The sequence below is a fragment of the Xiphophorus couchianus genome, chromosome 1, assembly GCF_001444195.1.
Source record: "Xiphophorus couchianus chromosome 1, X_couchianus-1.0, whole genome shotgun sequence".
In the NCBI taxonomy this organism is placed as follows: Eukaryota; Metazoa; Chordata; class Actinopteri; order Cyprinodontiformes; family Poeciliidae; genus Xiphophorus; species Xiphophorus couchianus.
The window spans coordinates 1,023,474-1,039,298 of NC_040228.1; the positions used below are offsets into that span (position 1 = coordinate 1,023,474).

The 15,825-nt window shown below is 43.8% G+C and overlaps 1 protein-coding gene across 1 annotated transcript in view; it reads left to right on the plus strand.

The window, feature by feature from the left end:
• Positions 1-7,938: 7,938 nt before the first annotated feature.
• The window catches only part of ptpn11b (protein tyrosine phosphatase non-receptor type 11b), a 57,174-nt gene continuing 49,287 nt past the window's right edge, over positions 7,939-15,825 (plus strand). Inside the window, exon 1 of the mRNA XM_028022845.1 lies at positions 7,939-8,514. Within this exon, the coding sequence (XP_027878646.1) occupies positions 8,501-8,514 (14 nt within the window). The 5' untranslated portion in view covers positions 7,939-8,500. The remainder of the gene's footprint in view (positions 8,515-15,825) is intronic.

The window sequence follows — 15,825 nt, forward strand, 5'->3', positions numbered from 1 at the left end:
CCATGGTGGAGTAGTTTTCACATTGATCATCCAGGAGGAACTCATGGAATGTGATGTCAGAGGAATAAGTTGGCCCACCTTTTCCCTTTTTTAAAATATTTATAACCCACATTTACCTAATGCCTCCTATAACCAGACATCAGATAAACAACTTCCAATCTTTACAAAATCTATTTCTGGACATGATGTAATGACTGAAGGTGAAAAGTATTTCAATTTTTTTCTAAACTGAAGTAAAAAAATTATTTCTGATAAATCAGCACACCCCGAGATTTACTCTCACTTAAAGGTGTACAATTATGTAAGATCAATGTTTTGAACTTTACATTATGTTATAATCAAAAACATATCTGGGATGTTGCCTTGATTCTTTCACTCATTTATCCTCACTAGCTGAAAAATCATTTAATCTTCATTCAGCTGCACAAAACACCTGGTTGTACTTAGCCCCACCTTTAAGGCAAAGCTCCAGTTTCCAATCCTTTAAAGAAATATAAAAAAAACTGTAGTAAAATAAATGAATTTCTGATCAGGAGTTAGTCAGGACCCCTCCACATTTATCCTCACTTAAACTCATACATAGAGTAGGTACATCACGTCAGTGGGAGAGAAAACACCCTGGGAAGATGAAAGAGCTTCCTGAAGCTTTTAGAAGAATGATTGTTTATGACTCTGGTGTGGGATGTAAAGAGGACTCACTGCAATCAGCCATTCCACTTTAAGGAAATTAGTTTACAAGTGGAAGATGTTCAAAACCATCCAGCCCTCTGGGCATCCAGTCAGGTTTCCCAAAACAGAGCACAGGTTGTCAAAATAAGTCTTAAAAAACCCAGAACTATGAAAGGACCGGAAGCATGTTGTTGATGTTGTTAGTATGAAAATGCATATGATCTGAGATTGTCCAGGTTTGAAGGCCAGACTAAAGTTAGACAGAGAGCATAATCAGAAACCATGCAGGACTTCTGGAATAATGTCTTTGAACAGATAAGTCTAAAACGTATTTGTTTTAACACCTCGGCACAGAGCATGTGTAGGATAAACAGTCTAAGGAAAAGAGCCTCCCACCAGCTATGATGAATGGAGTTGGCAGTGTCATGGTGTGAGAAACTTTGCTGCAGCCCAGAGAGCGTGAATCCCATCAGGCTTCAGATATCTGGACATGTGAAACTGGGAGAACTGGGTCGATTCATCCAGACAGAACTGGGTAAGGTTTGTATCACTCTGCTTGCACACCTTTTCAGTTCAGGCCTTTGAGACAGACACTCACTCAACTTTGACCTTATTGTTCTTAAGCCACTTTGTACTTAATTTGCTGTTGTGATCTAATCTTTACCTCCTGGTTGATGTCTGAGATGTTCCTTCAATATTTCCACACCAATGTTCTTCTACATTTTGCCCTCTGCTATGTGAAGCGCACCAGTCCCTCCTGCTGTTCCCAAACGAAATGTAAAAGTTACTATGTGCAAACTTCTACATTTTAGCTTCGTCTGACCATGGAACAATTTTAGTATAGTTGCAAGTTTATTCAATCAAAAAATCAATTATTCTTCTTCTGCTGCTTCGTGTGAGAGGAGGGTGTGTGTGGAAGAGCGGAAGAAGAGTGAGAGAGCGAGTGATAGTATATTTTCTTTCTTTGGTATTTTTTCTTACTGTTTTTCACTGGGTGTTTATGTTACTTATTTAGTTGTAATTTTGTGTTAGTTTTGTCACATTGTAAGGGGGTTTTTGGGTTCGGGTGTGGCCGTCAGGCCGGCGTCTGAGGACACCATGGTGGTTGGTGGTGGGGCTTTCTCCACGCTGACACGGAAGAACAGCATCAAGGTGGGTGCTGGTTCTCCGTGCAGCGTGGAGGAAGTGTGTTTGGCCGTGGGTAAGGTGATTGGGCACGGGTCTATAAGGTCGGCAGCACGAATGAATGGAGCTGTTGTTTTGTTTGTAGAGAAAGTGGAGCAGGCTCAACAGTTGGTTTAGACGGGCGTTTCCGCCGGCTACCAAAGCAACGCTGTCTAACGTGCCTCCTTTCATCAGCGACGACTTTTTGATAAAAGAACTGTCTAGGCACAGTAAGGTGGTGTCACCACTTAAGAAAGTTCAGACGGGGTGCAAATCACCATTGCTGAAACACGCTGTCTCTCATAGGAGACAACGTGTTTATGATTCTAAATCGTTGAGATGAGGAACTCAGTCCTGTTTGCCACGTCTTCAAATATGAAGTGTTTTTTTTTTGTAGTCAGGAGGGTCACATTGTAAAAATGTGTCCCCACAGGTCCGGGCCAGCCCTGTTGGTTTTGGCGAAGCAGCAGCCCGCTGCTTCTGACTAGGGGACCCACCTAGTGAGGCTAGGGCAGCGGAGGGCCCGCTGCAGAAGAGCCAGCAGACGGTATTGTTGAAGCGTTAGTGGTGGACAGTGGTAAAACTTTGGAAATGAGAGAGACGGTGTACAGGGGGAGCAGGAGGAGGTGAAGGGCAACGAGGAGCATTTAGTGTGTGGAGATCAGGGGGGGAAAGGAGAGGTGGAGGTAGGTGGACAGAATGAAAGAAGGAACAGTGTAGAGTTGGCTTTTGGAGCTGGAGTGGAGGGAGGGATAGCTGAGGCAGAGGAGGAGATGGAGCTGGAGGCTTCTGCCCCGATAAAGAGGCGCAGCGAAAGAAAGAATGTGGTGATGCTGTGCAGGCCAGCAAACAGGTCAGCAAGCTGGCTGCAGAGAGGAAGGAGGTGTCGGACAGCAGCGACACTGAGAGCTGGTTCTCAGATACAAGTGAAGTATCCATGTCTCAATCTAGTATTAAAGAATCTTGATACCCTGCAGAATCTTTTAAAACCTTTTTAAAACAAACTAAAGGTTTTAGAGGAAGAAAATTGAAAGCTATTTTCCTAATTTACGATATTTTTATTTCTCAGCTAGGCATAACATTAGGAACAAAGAGACATCAAGTTTAGGAGATCAATAAATTTTTAGGTTAAAGAAAATAATGTCTAAAGTAAGAAAACAACTCTGATCAGAATGATGCACAGTAGCATTTTCTTAATATTTTTTATAGGGTTGTTGTGTGTGGGTTTTAGCTTCTTACCCAATATGGATTCTTTTAAAATAGCATCATTGAATCTTAACGGGGCGCAGGAGGCTGAAAAGCGTGCTTTAATTTACCAAACATTGAACCAAAAGAGAATTGACGTCCTGTACTTACAAGACACTCATAGCGATCATTTAACTGAAACAGACTGGGGTAGAGAGTGGAGGGGGGAGGTCATTTTAAGCCACGGCACCTCCCAGAGTTCAGAGATGGGCTTCTTCTTCTCAAAAGCTTTCACTCCAAACTCTACCGAAGTTGAACACATCGTTCAGGGGAGGTGTCTTTTAGTCAAAACAAAGTTTGATCATTTTAGCATGGTTTTTATTAGTATTTATGCTCCTAAAACCAATGCAGAGAAAAAGTGTTTTTTTGACAAAATTGGGGAAAGGTTGGGTGATTGTGGGTCTGAGGATTATGTTTTTATAGGCGGGGATTTTAATTGTACTGAAAATGAGTTTTTAGATGCACAAACTCGGAGGACAAAAACCTCAGTGGAGAACTTTATACAAGCCTCTAATAAAGAAGAGAACTGGTGATCTACAATGGAGGGTACTTCACGGCGCCATCGCCACAAACTCGTTTTTATCAGTCATCAGGGGTTTTGAATGAGTGTCCTTTTTGCAGTTTGTCCGAGAGTGTGTTTCATGTTTTTATGGATTGTGTACGGTTACTCAGTTTTTTAGATTTTTTTAAAGAGCATTTTTAGCCTCTTTGGCGTGGTTTTTACCAATTCCGTTTTTATCAATGGTGTATATACAGTACAGTCGAGCCACCAGTTTTAAATCCCGGATGTAAAATTATTTAATAGCCGAAGCCAAAATGGCTATTTACATAACTCGAAGGGACAAAATGCAGGCTAGACCTCAACTTGATGCTGTGGCTCTGTGGAAGGTGAACATCAAGGCCAGGTTGAGGTTGGAATTTTGCTTCCATACAATAGAGCCACCGGGAATTGGAAGGGGTTTTTTTTAGAACCGTGCGGTTTAATGTGTTGTGCACCATTTCTAATCAAGGAGAACTAAAATACAACAAGCTGTTATTGTAAATATTTATTGTGTTTTTAGTATCCTTGACCTGATTATGTAATGTTTTTATTGTTAAATTATTGTACAATAAATGTTTTGTTAAAAATAAAAAAATAAAAATCTTCTTCTTCTTTGTAGTAGTAGTAGTCAATCAACAGTTAACTGCAATCACAGAAATTCAAAACCAAGTCAAAGAAAAATAATTCCTGATCAAAAATAGGTAGATTGAATGAAGATATTCAGCTCATATGCGCCCATCCTTACATGTTCATTACAAATAAACCATTTCCATTCTTCATGCTTTTAGTTTAGCAAATATTAAGAACCCCTCCTTGGGCTGTCACCTTATCGTGGTGGAGGGGTTTGAGTGCCCCAATAATCCTAGGAGCTATGCTGTCTGGGGCTTCATGCCCCTGGTAGGGTCACCCAAGGCAGACAGGTCCTAGGTGAGGGACCAGACAAAGCGCAGCCCGAAGACCCCAATGATGAATAAAAACATTGGACTTGGCGTTCCCTCGCCCGGACGCGGGTCGCCGGGGCCCCACTCTGGAGCCAGGCCTGGAGGGGGGGCACGATGGCGAGTGCCTGGTGGCCGGGCTTTTACCCATGGAGCCCGGCCGGGCTCAGCCCGAAGAGGAAACACGGGTCCCCCCTCCCATGGGCCCACCACCCGTGAGAGGGGCCAAAGGGGTCGGGTGCAGTGTGTGATGGGTGGCGGCAGAGGGAGGGGACCCTGGCGGTCCGATCCTCGGTTGCAGAAGCTCTTGGGACGTGGAATGTCACCTCTCTGGTGGGGAAGGAGCCGGAGCTAGTGTGTGAGGTCGAGAGGTTCTGGCTAGAAATAGTCGGTCTCACCTCGACGCATGGCTCTGATTCTGGAACCAGCCTCCTTGAGAGGGGCTGGACATACTTCCACTCTGGAGTTGCCCAAGGTGAGAGGCATCGGGCAGGAGTGGGCATACTTGTTGCTCCCCATCTCGGCGTCTGTACGTTGGGGTTTACTCTGGTGAACGAGAGGGTAGCCTCCCTCCGCCTACGGGTGGGGGTACGGGTCCTGACTGTAGTTTGTGCTTACGGGCCGAACGACAGTTCAGATTACCCACCCTTTTTGGAGTCCTTAGAGGGGGTACTGGAGAGTGCTCCTCCTGGGGACTCCCTTGTTCTGCTGGGGGACTTCAACGCTCACGTGGGCAATGACAGTGAGACCTGGAGGGGCGTGGTTGGGAGGAACGGCCCCCCCGATCTGAACTCGAGCAGTGTTCTGTTGTTGGACTTCTGTGCTCATATTGGATTGTCCATAACGAACACCATGTTCAGGCATAAGGGTGTCCATATGTGCACTTGGCACCAGGACACCCTAGGCCGCAGTTCGATGATCGACTTTGTCATTGCTTCATCGGATCTGCGGCCATATGTCTTGGACACTCGGGTGAAGAGAGGTGCGGAGGTGTCCACTGACCACTACCTGGTGGTGAGTTGGCTCCGGTGGTGGGGGAGGAAGCCAGTCAGGCCTGGCAGGCCCAAACGTGTTGTGAGGGTCTGCTGGGAACGTCTGGCGGAATCCCCTGTGAGACGGAGCTTTAACTCCCATCTCCGGCAAAACTTCAAACACGTCCCGGGGGAGGTGGGGGACATGGAGTCTGAGTGGACTGTGTTCCGCGCCTCCATTGTCGAGGCGGCCGATCGGAGCTGTGGCCGCAAGGTTGTTGGTGCCTGTCGTGGCGGCAACCCTCGAACCCGTTGGTGGACACCTTTGGTGAGGGTTGCCGTCAGGCTGAAGAAAGAGTCCTACCAGGCCTTTTTGGCCTGTGGGACTCCGGAAGCAGCTGATGGGTACCGGCGGGCGAAGCGGCATGCGGCTCGGGTGGTTGCTGAGGCAAAAACTCGGGCGTGGGAAGAGTTTGGAGAGGCGATTCTGGTCCACCATCCGGCGTCTCGGGGGGGGAAGCAGTACGGCACCAACACTGTTTATAGTGGGGATGGTGTGCTGCTGACCTCTACTCGGGACGTTGTGGGCCGGTGGGCAGAGTACTTCGAAGACCTCCTCAATCCCACCAACATCCCTTCCATTGAAGAAGCTGAGCCTGGGGACTCTGGGTTGGGCTCTCCAATCTCTGGGGACGAGGTCGCCGAGGTGGTTGAGAAGCTCCTTGGTGGCAAGGCTCCGGGGATGGATGAGATCCGCCCGGAGTTCCTTAAGGCTCTGGATGTTGTAGGGTTGGGTTGGCTGACGCGACTCTGCAATATTGCATGGACATCGGGGGCAGTTCCCCTGGATTGGCAGACCGGGGTGGTGGTCCCCCTGTTCAAAAAGGGGGACTGGAGGGTGTGCTCTAATTATAGAGGGGTCACACTCTTAAGCCTCCCTGGCAAGGTCTATTCAGGGGTCCTGGAGAGGAGGGTCAGTCGGATAGTCGAACCTCGGATTCAGGAAGAGCAGTGTGGTTTTCGTCCTGGTTGTGGAACACTGGACCAGCTCTACACCCTGGGCAGGGTTCTGGAGGGTGCATGGGAGTTCGCCCAACCAGTCTACATGTGTTTTGTGGACTTGGAGAAGGCGTTCGACCGTGTCCCTCGGGGAGCCCTGTGGGAGGTTCTCCAGGAGTATGGGGTACCGGGCCCTTTGATACGGGCTGTCAGGTCCCTGTATGACCGGTGTCAGAGTCTGGTCCGCATTGCCGGCAGTAAGTCGGGCTCGTTTCCGGTGAGAGTTGCACTCCGCCAGGGCTGCCCTTTGTCACCGATTCTGTTCATCACTTTCATGGACAGAATTTCTAGGCGCAGCCAAGGTGTTGAGGGGATCTGATTTGGTGGCCTTAGGATCTCATCTCTGCTTTTTGCAGACGATGTGGTCCTACTGGCCTCATCAGGTCATGATCTGCAGCTCTCGCTGGAGCGGTTCGCAGCCGAGTGTGAAGCGGCCGGGATGGGGATCAGTGCCTCCAAATCCGAGGCCATGGTCTTGAGCCGGAAAAGGGTAGAGTGCCTTTTTCGGTCGGGGGGGGGTGTCCTGCCCCAGGTGGAGGAGTTCAAGTACCTCGGGATCTTGTTCACGAATGGGGGAAGAAGGGAGCGGGACATCAACAGGCGGAGTGGCACAGCGTCTGCCGTCAAGCGGGCGCTGTACCGGTCCGTCGTGGTGAAGAGAGAGCTGAGCCATAAAGCAAAGCTCTCGATTTACTGGTCGATCTACGTTCCCACCCTCATCTATGGTCATGAGCTTTGGGTCATGACTGAAAGAACGAGATTGCGGATACAAGCGGCCGAAATGGGTTTTCTCCGTAGGGTGGCTGGGCTCTCCCTTAGAGATAGGGTGAGAAGCTCAGTCATCCGGGAGGGACTCAGAGTAGAGTCGCTGCTCCTTCACATCGAGAGGAGCCAGTTGAGGTGGCTCGGGCATCTGGTCAGGATGCCTCCTGGACAGGGGTCCAGGAGGCGCCTGTCCCTGGTGAGGTGTTCCGGGCACGTCCCACCCGGAGGAGGCCCTGGGGAAGACCCAGGACACGCTGGAGGGACTATGTCTCTCGGCTGGCCTGGGATCGCCTCGGGATTCCCCCGGAAGAGCTAGAAGAAGTGGCCGGGGATAGGGAAGTCTGGGCCTCCCTTATGAAGCTGCTACCCCCGCGACCCGACCTCGGATAAGCGGAAGAAGATGGATGGATGGAAATATTAAGAAAGTACACAGAATCAACAATTAAAATCCTGACAGACAAAAAGACCTGAAGGCTACGGAAGAGGATTAGGGCCACTTGGGAAAAAAAGAATTCTGAGATTAAAGTCAGAAAGTCAGAATTCTTTTTTTTTTTTTCTTCGGTGGCCCTCATCCTCTTCCGTAGAAGGCCGACAGGAAGACAGGAAATGTTTCATCTGATTTAATTAAAAACAGTGAAGGGCAGTGCGTTATTTCATCGGTTTCAATAAGTTGTTTGAGCTGAATATGACCGAGTGGACTTTCATTGAGTCACGGTTTTTTGCCCTATAGCTGCTGATGCTAGAGTTTGTTTTCGGAGTGAATGCATTGACTGTATGCGATCTGCTGGGTTTCCTTACACTGAAAACGTTTTAACCTAATTTGAAGAATGACCTGAACTTAACACACTGTTTGGTAACAAGAATCAATTGGAATGTATGTGTGATTAACTTTAAATAACGTTTTTGTAAAGTGCCTCAAGATTAAATTTGTTGTGATTAAATGAACTTGTTGAATTTGTGATTAAATTTGTTTGCTCTTGGAGCAAACCTTTTCTGATGCTTTTATTGTGACAGGTGCTAACCGGAAGCAGTGTCAGTGATCACTTGTAGCTGAACGCCGGGGTCCTGCGGAGCTCCGTATCCGCTCATCGACTCAGCAGAGGTAGGACGGGATCACTGGGGATACTTGACAACTTTCAGAGTCTGCTATGACATCTCGCAGGTAACACAGTATATTTATTCATTTTTATTTTTATTTCTGTTAAATCTCCTCAGCGTGAGCCTCCGGGCTGCTTTTTTTTACGAGCCGAGATAAGGCAGGCAGAGCCGGGGAACCTGAACTTTTTCCTGCCGCTCTTGTGGCTCCTCTAATCCACACACAGTGAAATGTATTCAGGAATATCCGCGATGTTTCAGTGGTTTTCTGACTTGCTGGCAGCAGCTGTACACCTGACTTACTGCGCTGACAGGCGTTATTTCTCGCAGCTTGCTGTCCAGATAAACGCTTTAAACCGAGTCGGTCCGCTGATAACGCGGTCTGGGTCCGTGTGTCGCAGAAAGCCTCGGTCCTCTGCGCCTCTTTGCTGCAGCATGTTTGGACTTATCGAAGTTTATTCGGTCGCTGTTACAGATTTCTAATGTCCAGCTTCTTTGCCTGGTGAGGACACTGGATTGTTATGATTTTAGAAATCCAGACTCTGTCACAGAATTAATAAAATTTCTCTAAAGCTCATAAACCGTTGATTGTAATTTTAAAAAGTGTAATAACTGAAGGATAGTTTACCTAATCTCAATAAATAAATGACCACTTAAATCAGAAAATAAATAAAAATGAGACCGAATCAATTTTTTTCTTCTTAAATAAGTATGGATCATATTATGAAATTCTGAGGGTTAAGAACAATTATTCTTATTATTAACAAACAAAAAATAATAGTTATAACAAAACATACTTTTTTTTAAAAATATACAACACAGACAAGTTTTTTTTTTTGCTGTTCTTTGGTTTCTGAGTTATTTCTGACTTTTGTTTACCAAAAATATTTCCAAAAGGGCAAATTTGTTGTTTCTGCAGAGGTAAAAGTTTAGGAACGTCTGACAAAGGCGTTTCTTTACAGATCCATCCAAACTTGCGCTCTCAGTCTCCCTGGTGTCCCTTTAAAAGTCAAACATGAAATCTTGGGTTCACTTTTGCGCTGGGAATCAACCCATCACTACTTCAGTTGTTTTTAAACTGCAGTTTCCTGTATTTCTACCTTAAAAATATGAGATTGTTGTTTAAACCACCAGACTCTCACCACCAGAGCAAGCCCAAGGAATAACCAAGCTGTCGGCCCCACCCAGGGGCCTCCACTTCCTGCACAAAATGTAGAAATACAAACTTGACTGTGACATTAAAAGGACATTTTGAACTAATTTAAAATTAATCTCAATGTAACGTTTTTAATCATTTGGGATATAAACAGAACTAACCAGTGCTCAGGCTGGAATCATACATTACAGTGTCGGTGTGTGCATTGTATGTTTAATATTTCAGGTGTGAATGATGCTTCATATTCATACCAAATATAGCCTTCAGAATGAACTTTAACATCTCTAAATGTTCACATCAGGTCTATTTGTCTAGTAGTTGAGATTACAAGACTTCTGGAGAATTAAGTCATGATTGGTAAAATAATAATGTCCAAACAAAATGTGTAAGAAGCGTAAAATTTAGCAGTTGTACACAAATGAATTCATTTCCTGAAAGTTTGCAGCCCTAATGCAAAAATAAGACGATACATTTGAACCATTTCTATTCACAGGTCAGATTCACCTATTGGTTAATTTTCTGTGGAATGTAATTCAAAATTATTTGTGAAAAATTTGCATCACAGATTTTTTTCATAGCTTACCTGAAAAATTCAAAAGTAAATATTTGTCGGTACATGACATGCTATTGGCTGGTGCTTGCAAAGCAGCCAATCCAGAAGGGCTGTGTGTTTTCCTTGGTGCTGATTGGCTGTTTCTTGAAGAGTGGAGATAACTATAGACATCAGTTTGGTGGTGAGCTGGTTTCTTTTTTTTTAAACTTTATTTCAAACAAATAACATGAACATACATACAGATGTTAAATCAAAGACAGATATTAAAATATTATAATAATAAAAACAAATAAAGAATAATTACATACACTGAGGGTGTTGATGTTAAAGTGGTGAGCTGGTTTCCACTTTGCATACTGCTAACAGGAAGGTTGTTTTGAAGCAAGCTGATTGGCTCACAGGTTTTAGCTTTGAGCAGCGCTGCCCCCTATCTAGGGTCTGGCATGTTTAAAACACTAAGTGGCATATTTGTGAGTTCATGTTAAAAAAATAATTGCGCTTTAACTTAGAGACGCAAGATATTGAGTTAACCTAAAGTTGATTGATCTTATTGATTGACTAGCAATTAGAGAGAAGATGCTGTTTTAACCTGGATTTCCTGGAACCGCTAGTGAACAGAAGCACATGATAGTAAGTTATATATGAAGTACCGTATTTTTCAGACTGTCCACCTTATTCCTGGGAGGTTTACTGTGGAAACGATTATGGGTTTTACTTCCGGCGCCCACCTGAAGTAGCAGTATTTCACTGTAATTTGTAGGGGTTTTTTGCTAATTTATATTCATGATAGAAGTTACATTTCTCTTTTCTGGTATAGTACAATATTTAGTAAATATTTAGTATTTCGTTTACGGACAAGCTGTCTGCTATCAGAGAGCTGCTCAGTACAGAGGATTGTAATTGTGAGTTTAATCATGGGGAGCTACAGGAACACACCAATAAGTTTTATAACACAATGACCGTGAATTAGCAGCGCTGCTAGCAGCTCGTTTCTCTGAAGTACTGACAGTAAGATGAGAAAAGCAGCGAAGCTGGTCAAAGATCTCAGCTGCAGGTTTGCGCCGACAGTATAAAACAGCAGAACAACATAATATTAGCTTAGCTTGGTGTGATGTGAATTAGATTTTTCATTTGAATTTAAAAAATAATAAAGTTCATGAAGTGGCTGCAGCAAGTGTGTTTTATTGTTATGTATGGGCCAGCAATAAATTTCTATAAGACAAAATAAAATATCTGGGATTATTTAGTCCATCAGAACCGTTACTGACTGTCGCTGCAAATCAGCGGAGAAATGACCGCAGCTGCTGCGCTTCAGACCGTAATACAGAGAATCTCCCCACTGGACTGCTAGAACCAAACCAAATCATACATTAAACTGTTATAGAGAGCAACTTGACACTGGAAAGAGTCGTAAGATACCTTTGTTTTATCAGACCAAGTTTTATTTGTGGCTGCAGCAGCAAGTGGGTTTTGAACGTGGTCCCGAAACAAAAAGGTAGGCCTGTCACGATAGCAAATTTTGCTCAACGATTAATTGTCTCAAAAATTATTGCGATGAACGATAATGTTGTGGATAGGTGAGAGGTGGGATCACGTGGTGTTATTAGTGATTGTAGATCACCTGTTGCGGACCTTGTGACTTTAGTGAGTGGGTGATGGGGGAGGTTTACTTTTTGCTGACCGCTTTATGCTAATATGGTTTTCTGTCCTTGATCACTGTTGAAACCTGCGGATCCGGTTTTAATGCTCTTTTGGACACTGTTCTGGGATATTGACAATATGACAAAATAAAACCATCTTAACTGCATCCTGGAATGGCGTTTTTGATCAGCTGGAACAAGGATTCCCCTATTCAGCTGCTCCATGACTTTGTTTGACAGTCCCTAATAGATAATATTGTTTGAAGACCTTTTTACACTGATTTAATGGAAATGACCTAATAATGCATGTGATTTCCTGCCAAAGATAGATACACTTTATTTTCAAAAGAACACTAAACACTGGAACTGATAAACAAAATAAACAAAACAGCCAAAACAAAAACAAAATGGATTCTCAGTCTCCATTAACAAAAATGTACTTGAAAAAAAACTAAACAACATAAAGCCAAAGTGGAAATAAATACTGCATTCAACCAAAAGAGTGCAGATTATGAAGTCTGTATATTATGTTGCCCTTCAGTAATAATTAGATTTAAATAGAGAAGATGGGCACATCGACTACCTGATGCAATAGTTCACACTACATGATGTTTTGCTGCTATTTTTCCCCTTACAACAATCTTAGAATGTTGGTCTTTCTAAGATTGTGTGGTGTGTTACGGTAGATCGTTGTTACCGCTTCGATCCAAATCAGAGGTTTTCCCCACTGGGAGCTTTAAGGACACCTGTTGAATGTGACAGGTAGCCAATCAGAAAGCGTGGATTCCCTTTGTGCTTTCTGAGGGGAAATTACAGAGGAGAATCCCAAACAGCTGACAACCTGAAGTCCAGCGGACATTGGAGATGATATGTGGAAACAACATTAATGTTTATTCAACGTGCAAAGAATATAGAAATGACAAGAGGAGGAGTTGGAGCGAAATTGCTACCGCAGTTGATAAACCCGGTAACTTTTCAGCTGTTCTTCGTTAACGTGACATAAATAGGTTCTAATGATTTTCATTCAGTCAGGACTTTACACTGACACTAGCCACATGCACTGCAGGTAGATTGAAGTAAAGCATTGATTAATGCCTGGTTTTAAAATTAGTTCACTGGACTTGTAGCCATTATTTTGTGCCCATTGTTGGACACCACACGGTACGATCGAACCGATATACCTAGGATTTCTGTCGGCTAATGTGTGGTCTGTCAGGGTTTGAAAATGGGCCGACAATCGGCCGACAGCTCTAAGATCTTGTAGTCTGCGCTGGGCTTTACACTAAGGAAATGAGGAAGGAGGGTCAGTGGAGAGCACCGGAGTTGAGCCTTTTTTCATTCAGTGTCATCAACAGAAAGAGAAAAAGGCCGGAAGAGACGATAATGCCGATAATTAAAATGACGTCGATAGTTTTAATTTATCATACGATTAATTGATTTACCGTTTATCGCGACAGGCCTACAAAAAGGCAGAGTTTCTGTGGTAAGTGGTAGTTTTCATCACCTACCAACAGATAAGGAAACAAAAAGAATTTGGCTAAAAATTCTAAACTTGAACAGAGAACCCAAAATGCTTTATGTGTGCTTATTTCATTGTGTGGATAAAAAAGCCATAGGAAGAAAACCCGCATCTGTATCCAAAGCAGCTGAGTCAGTGAAGTAGCTAGAAATGCCAGTGCGGGTTATTTGCGGCCATTTCTTCGCATCACCATCCCTCCCCGCAATAGCTGTAGGTAGCAGTAAAACAATATTGCTGCATTCATGCTGTGATAGCTGGTGTTCGCACATATTTTATAGCCCAAAAGCTCTGACGAAAGCCTGTTAGGGAGTTGCTAACATGTCAACAAATGGCGGTTCCGGAAGTCGCGGCCATAAATCACGCAAAGGCTCATGGGGGCTCGGAATTTGGTGGATAAGCCGCTACTTTTTTCCCACACTTTGAACCTTTCGGCTTATAGCCTGGTGAGGCTTTTCTGTGGATTTTTCTTCAACCAGCAGGAAGTGAATCATTGGAAGTAAACATTGGAAATCAAAGAAGAAAGTGCTAATTTTCATGTAGAACACTCACATGCTAGCAGCAGGCACGACAGAGAAATTTCTTCAAACTCATACGCCCTCATCATGGAAACAACACGAAGAAGTTGATATGATGCAGCTTTTAAGTTGAGGGCTATCGATCTGGTAGTACAGGAGGGAAATAGAGCCGCTGCCGCTCAGCGTGAACCATGGTTCGGCGTTGGAGACGGAAGGCTGCGTAATAGCAGATTTACTAAGAACGCAGCCCTCTGCTGCGTTCTTAGTAAATCTGCTAAAAACTGAAAAACTGAGCGCAACGGAGATACCAGCGGCTTAAAGCCCGGTGAGGCTTATATATGTAGGTTGTTTCCAGTTTTAAAAAAAAAACTTTGTAGGTGCGGCTTATAGTGAGGTGCGCTCCATAGTCCGGAAAATACGGTAGTAATAACTCCATCCTGGAGTCGTCTCTTGTCCCCTGCTGCTGATTTGCACTTTAGAAAATGCAGTGTTAGCAGTTGCAGAGTTTACAGTTGAAACAAACTGTCCACTGATATATGGGTGTAAAATGTGTTGGACATGCAGTTCTTCTGTACCTGGTGGGTACAGAAGAAAAAAGAAACATCCAGTTTTATAATGGTATAAAACCATTATAATGTGAATTCTTGTTTCTGTTTTTGTCAGAACAAAAATTCTTGAAACTCTGGACAGTATTTTCCACAAATAGAAGCTCACAAAACTTTTGCTTTTGCAAAGCTTATTAAAAGATGCTGCAAAACTCAATCATCTACAAAACTGTTTGGCATGTTTGTAATGGAAACATGTTGCTCTATGAAGAGCAGAACAGCTAAAGAAATAATGTTTCTCACAGTAGTTGGATAGAGACGTACAGATAAAACTAACAGTAATAATCAATTTGTTGGAATATCTCAGCATGAGAAGGAATAATTATTCCCTTTATACTTTTAAATGAAAGCACCTGGATCATATATTTTTATATAGCTATATACTGTGATAAAACTAAACTTTTTTTTTTTTTTTATTAAAAAAAATTAGAAAGTGGCCCCTACAAAAGAATGAGGACATTTGTGTATTTTGTGTTTTGCTTCTTAAGGAAAGCTCAATAAAAAAGTTTTCTCCTCTTATAAGTAGAGCTGTGGGCCACTGGCTGAAAAAATAGTTTTTCCTTTCCTGAGACAGTGACGTGTTTTACTCATACGTGACATATCACCTCGTTCATGACCTTTTTAAGGTAATTGTTGGAGGAGACGGAATATAGTTCAACCTGAAACTCTCATCATAAAAATGAGTTCAGTTCAGTAGATTTTTCTGAGAATCACTGAGAATGGAGGCGCAGGTTTCCTGAGGACCCAGCACCTACAGCAGACCAACATCAGACAGACTCTGAAGGAAACACAGAGTTCAAGTTGAAGATGTTTTTAGTTTCCATGGCTAATGGTTGGTTGGAGGATGTTCGACTGTTGCTCTGTGGCTCGCTTCGTACTTCCTGAGCTGAGATACCGCAGGGGAAGCAGACGCCGAGTCTCAGTCACTTTTCAGCCTTTATGAAATTTACCTCCATGATCTCTTCACTCAGAATGGATTTACACACACCGGAGTGTGTCATCTCCTTTCTTTACTCTGTATTTTGTCACTTTACATATTCTGTAAATTAAAAATAGCCACTACATTCTAGAGCAGGGGTGTCCAAAGTCGGTCCTGGAGGGCCGCCATCCTGTGTGTTTTAGTTCTCTCCCTGGTTTAACGCACCTGGATCCAATGATGGCTCATTAGAGGCCTTAGGAGAACATTGACAAGCTGAGAAGGTTGTTACTACAACCAGGGAGAGAACAAAAACATGCAGGATGCCGGCCCTTGAGGACCGACTTTGGACACGCCTGTTCTAGAGTATGGATATATGAATACATACAGAGCAATTAGTAAGTCTAACTTGATTTAGAAACTATTAATGCCACGTAAAAATATATGTGCTTGTTAATTCACAAAAATAAAACC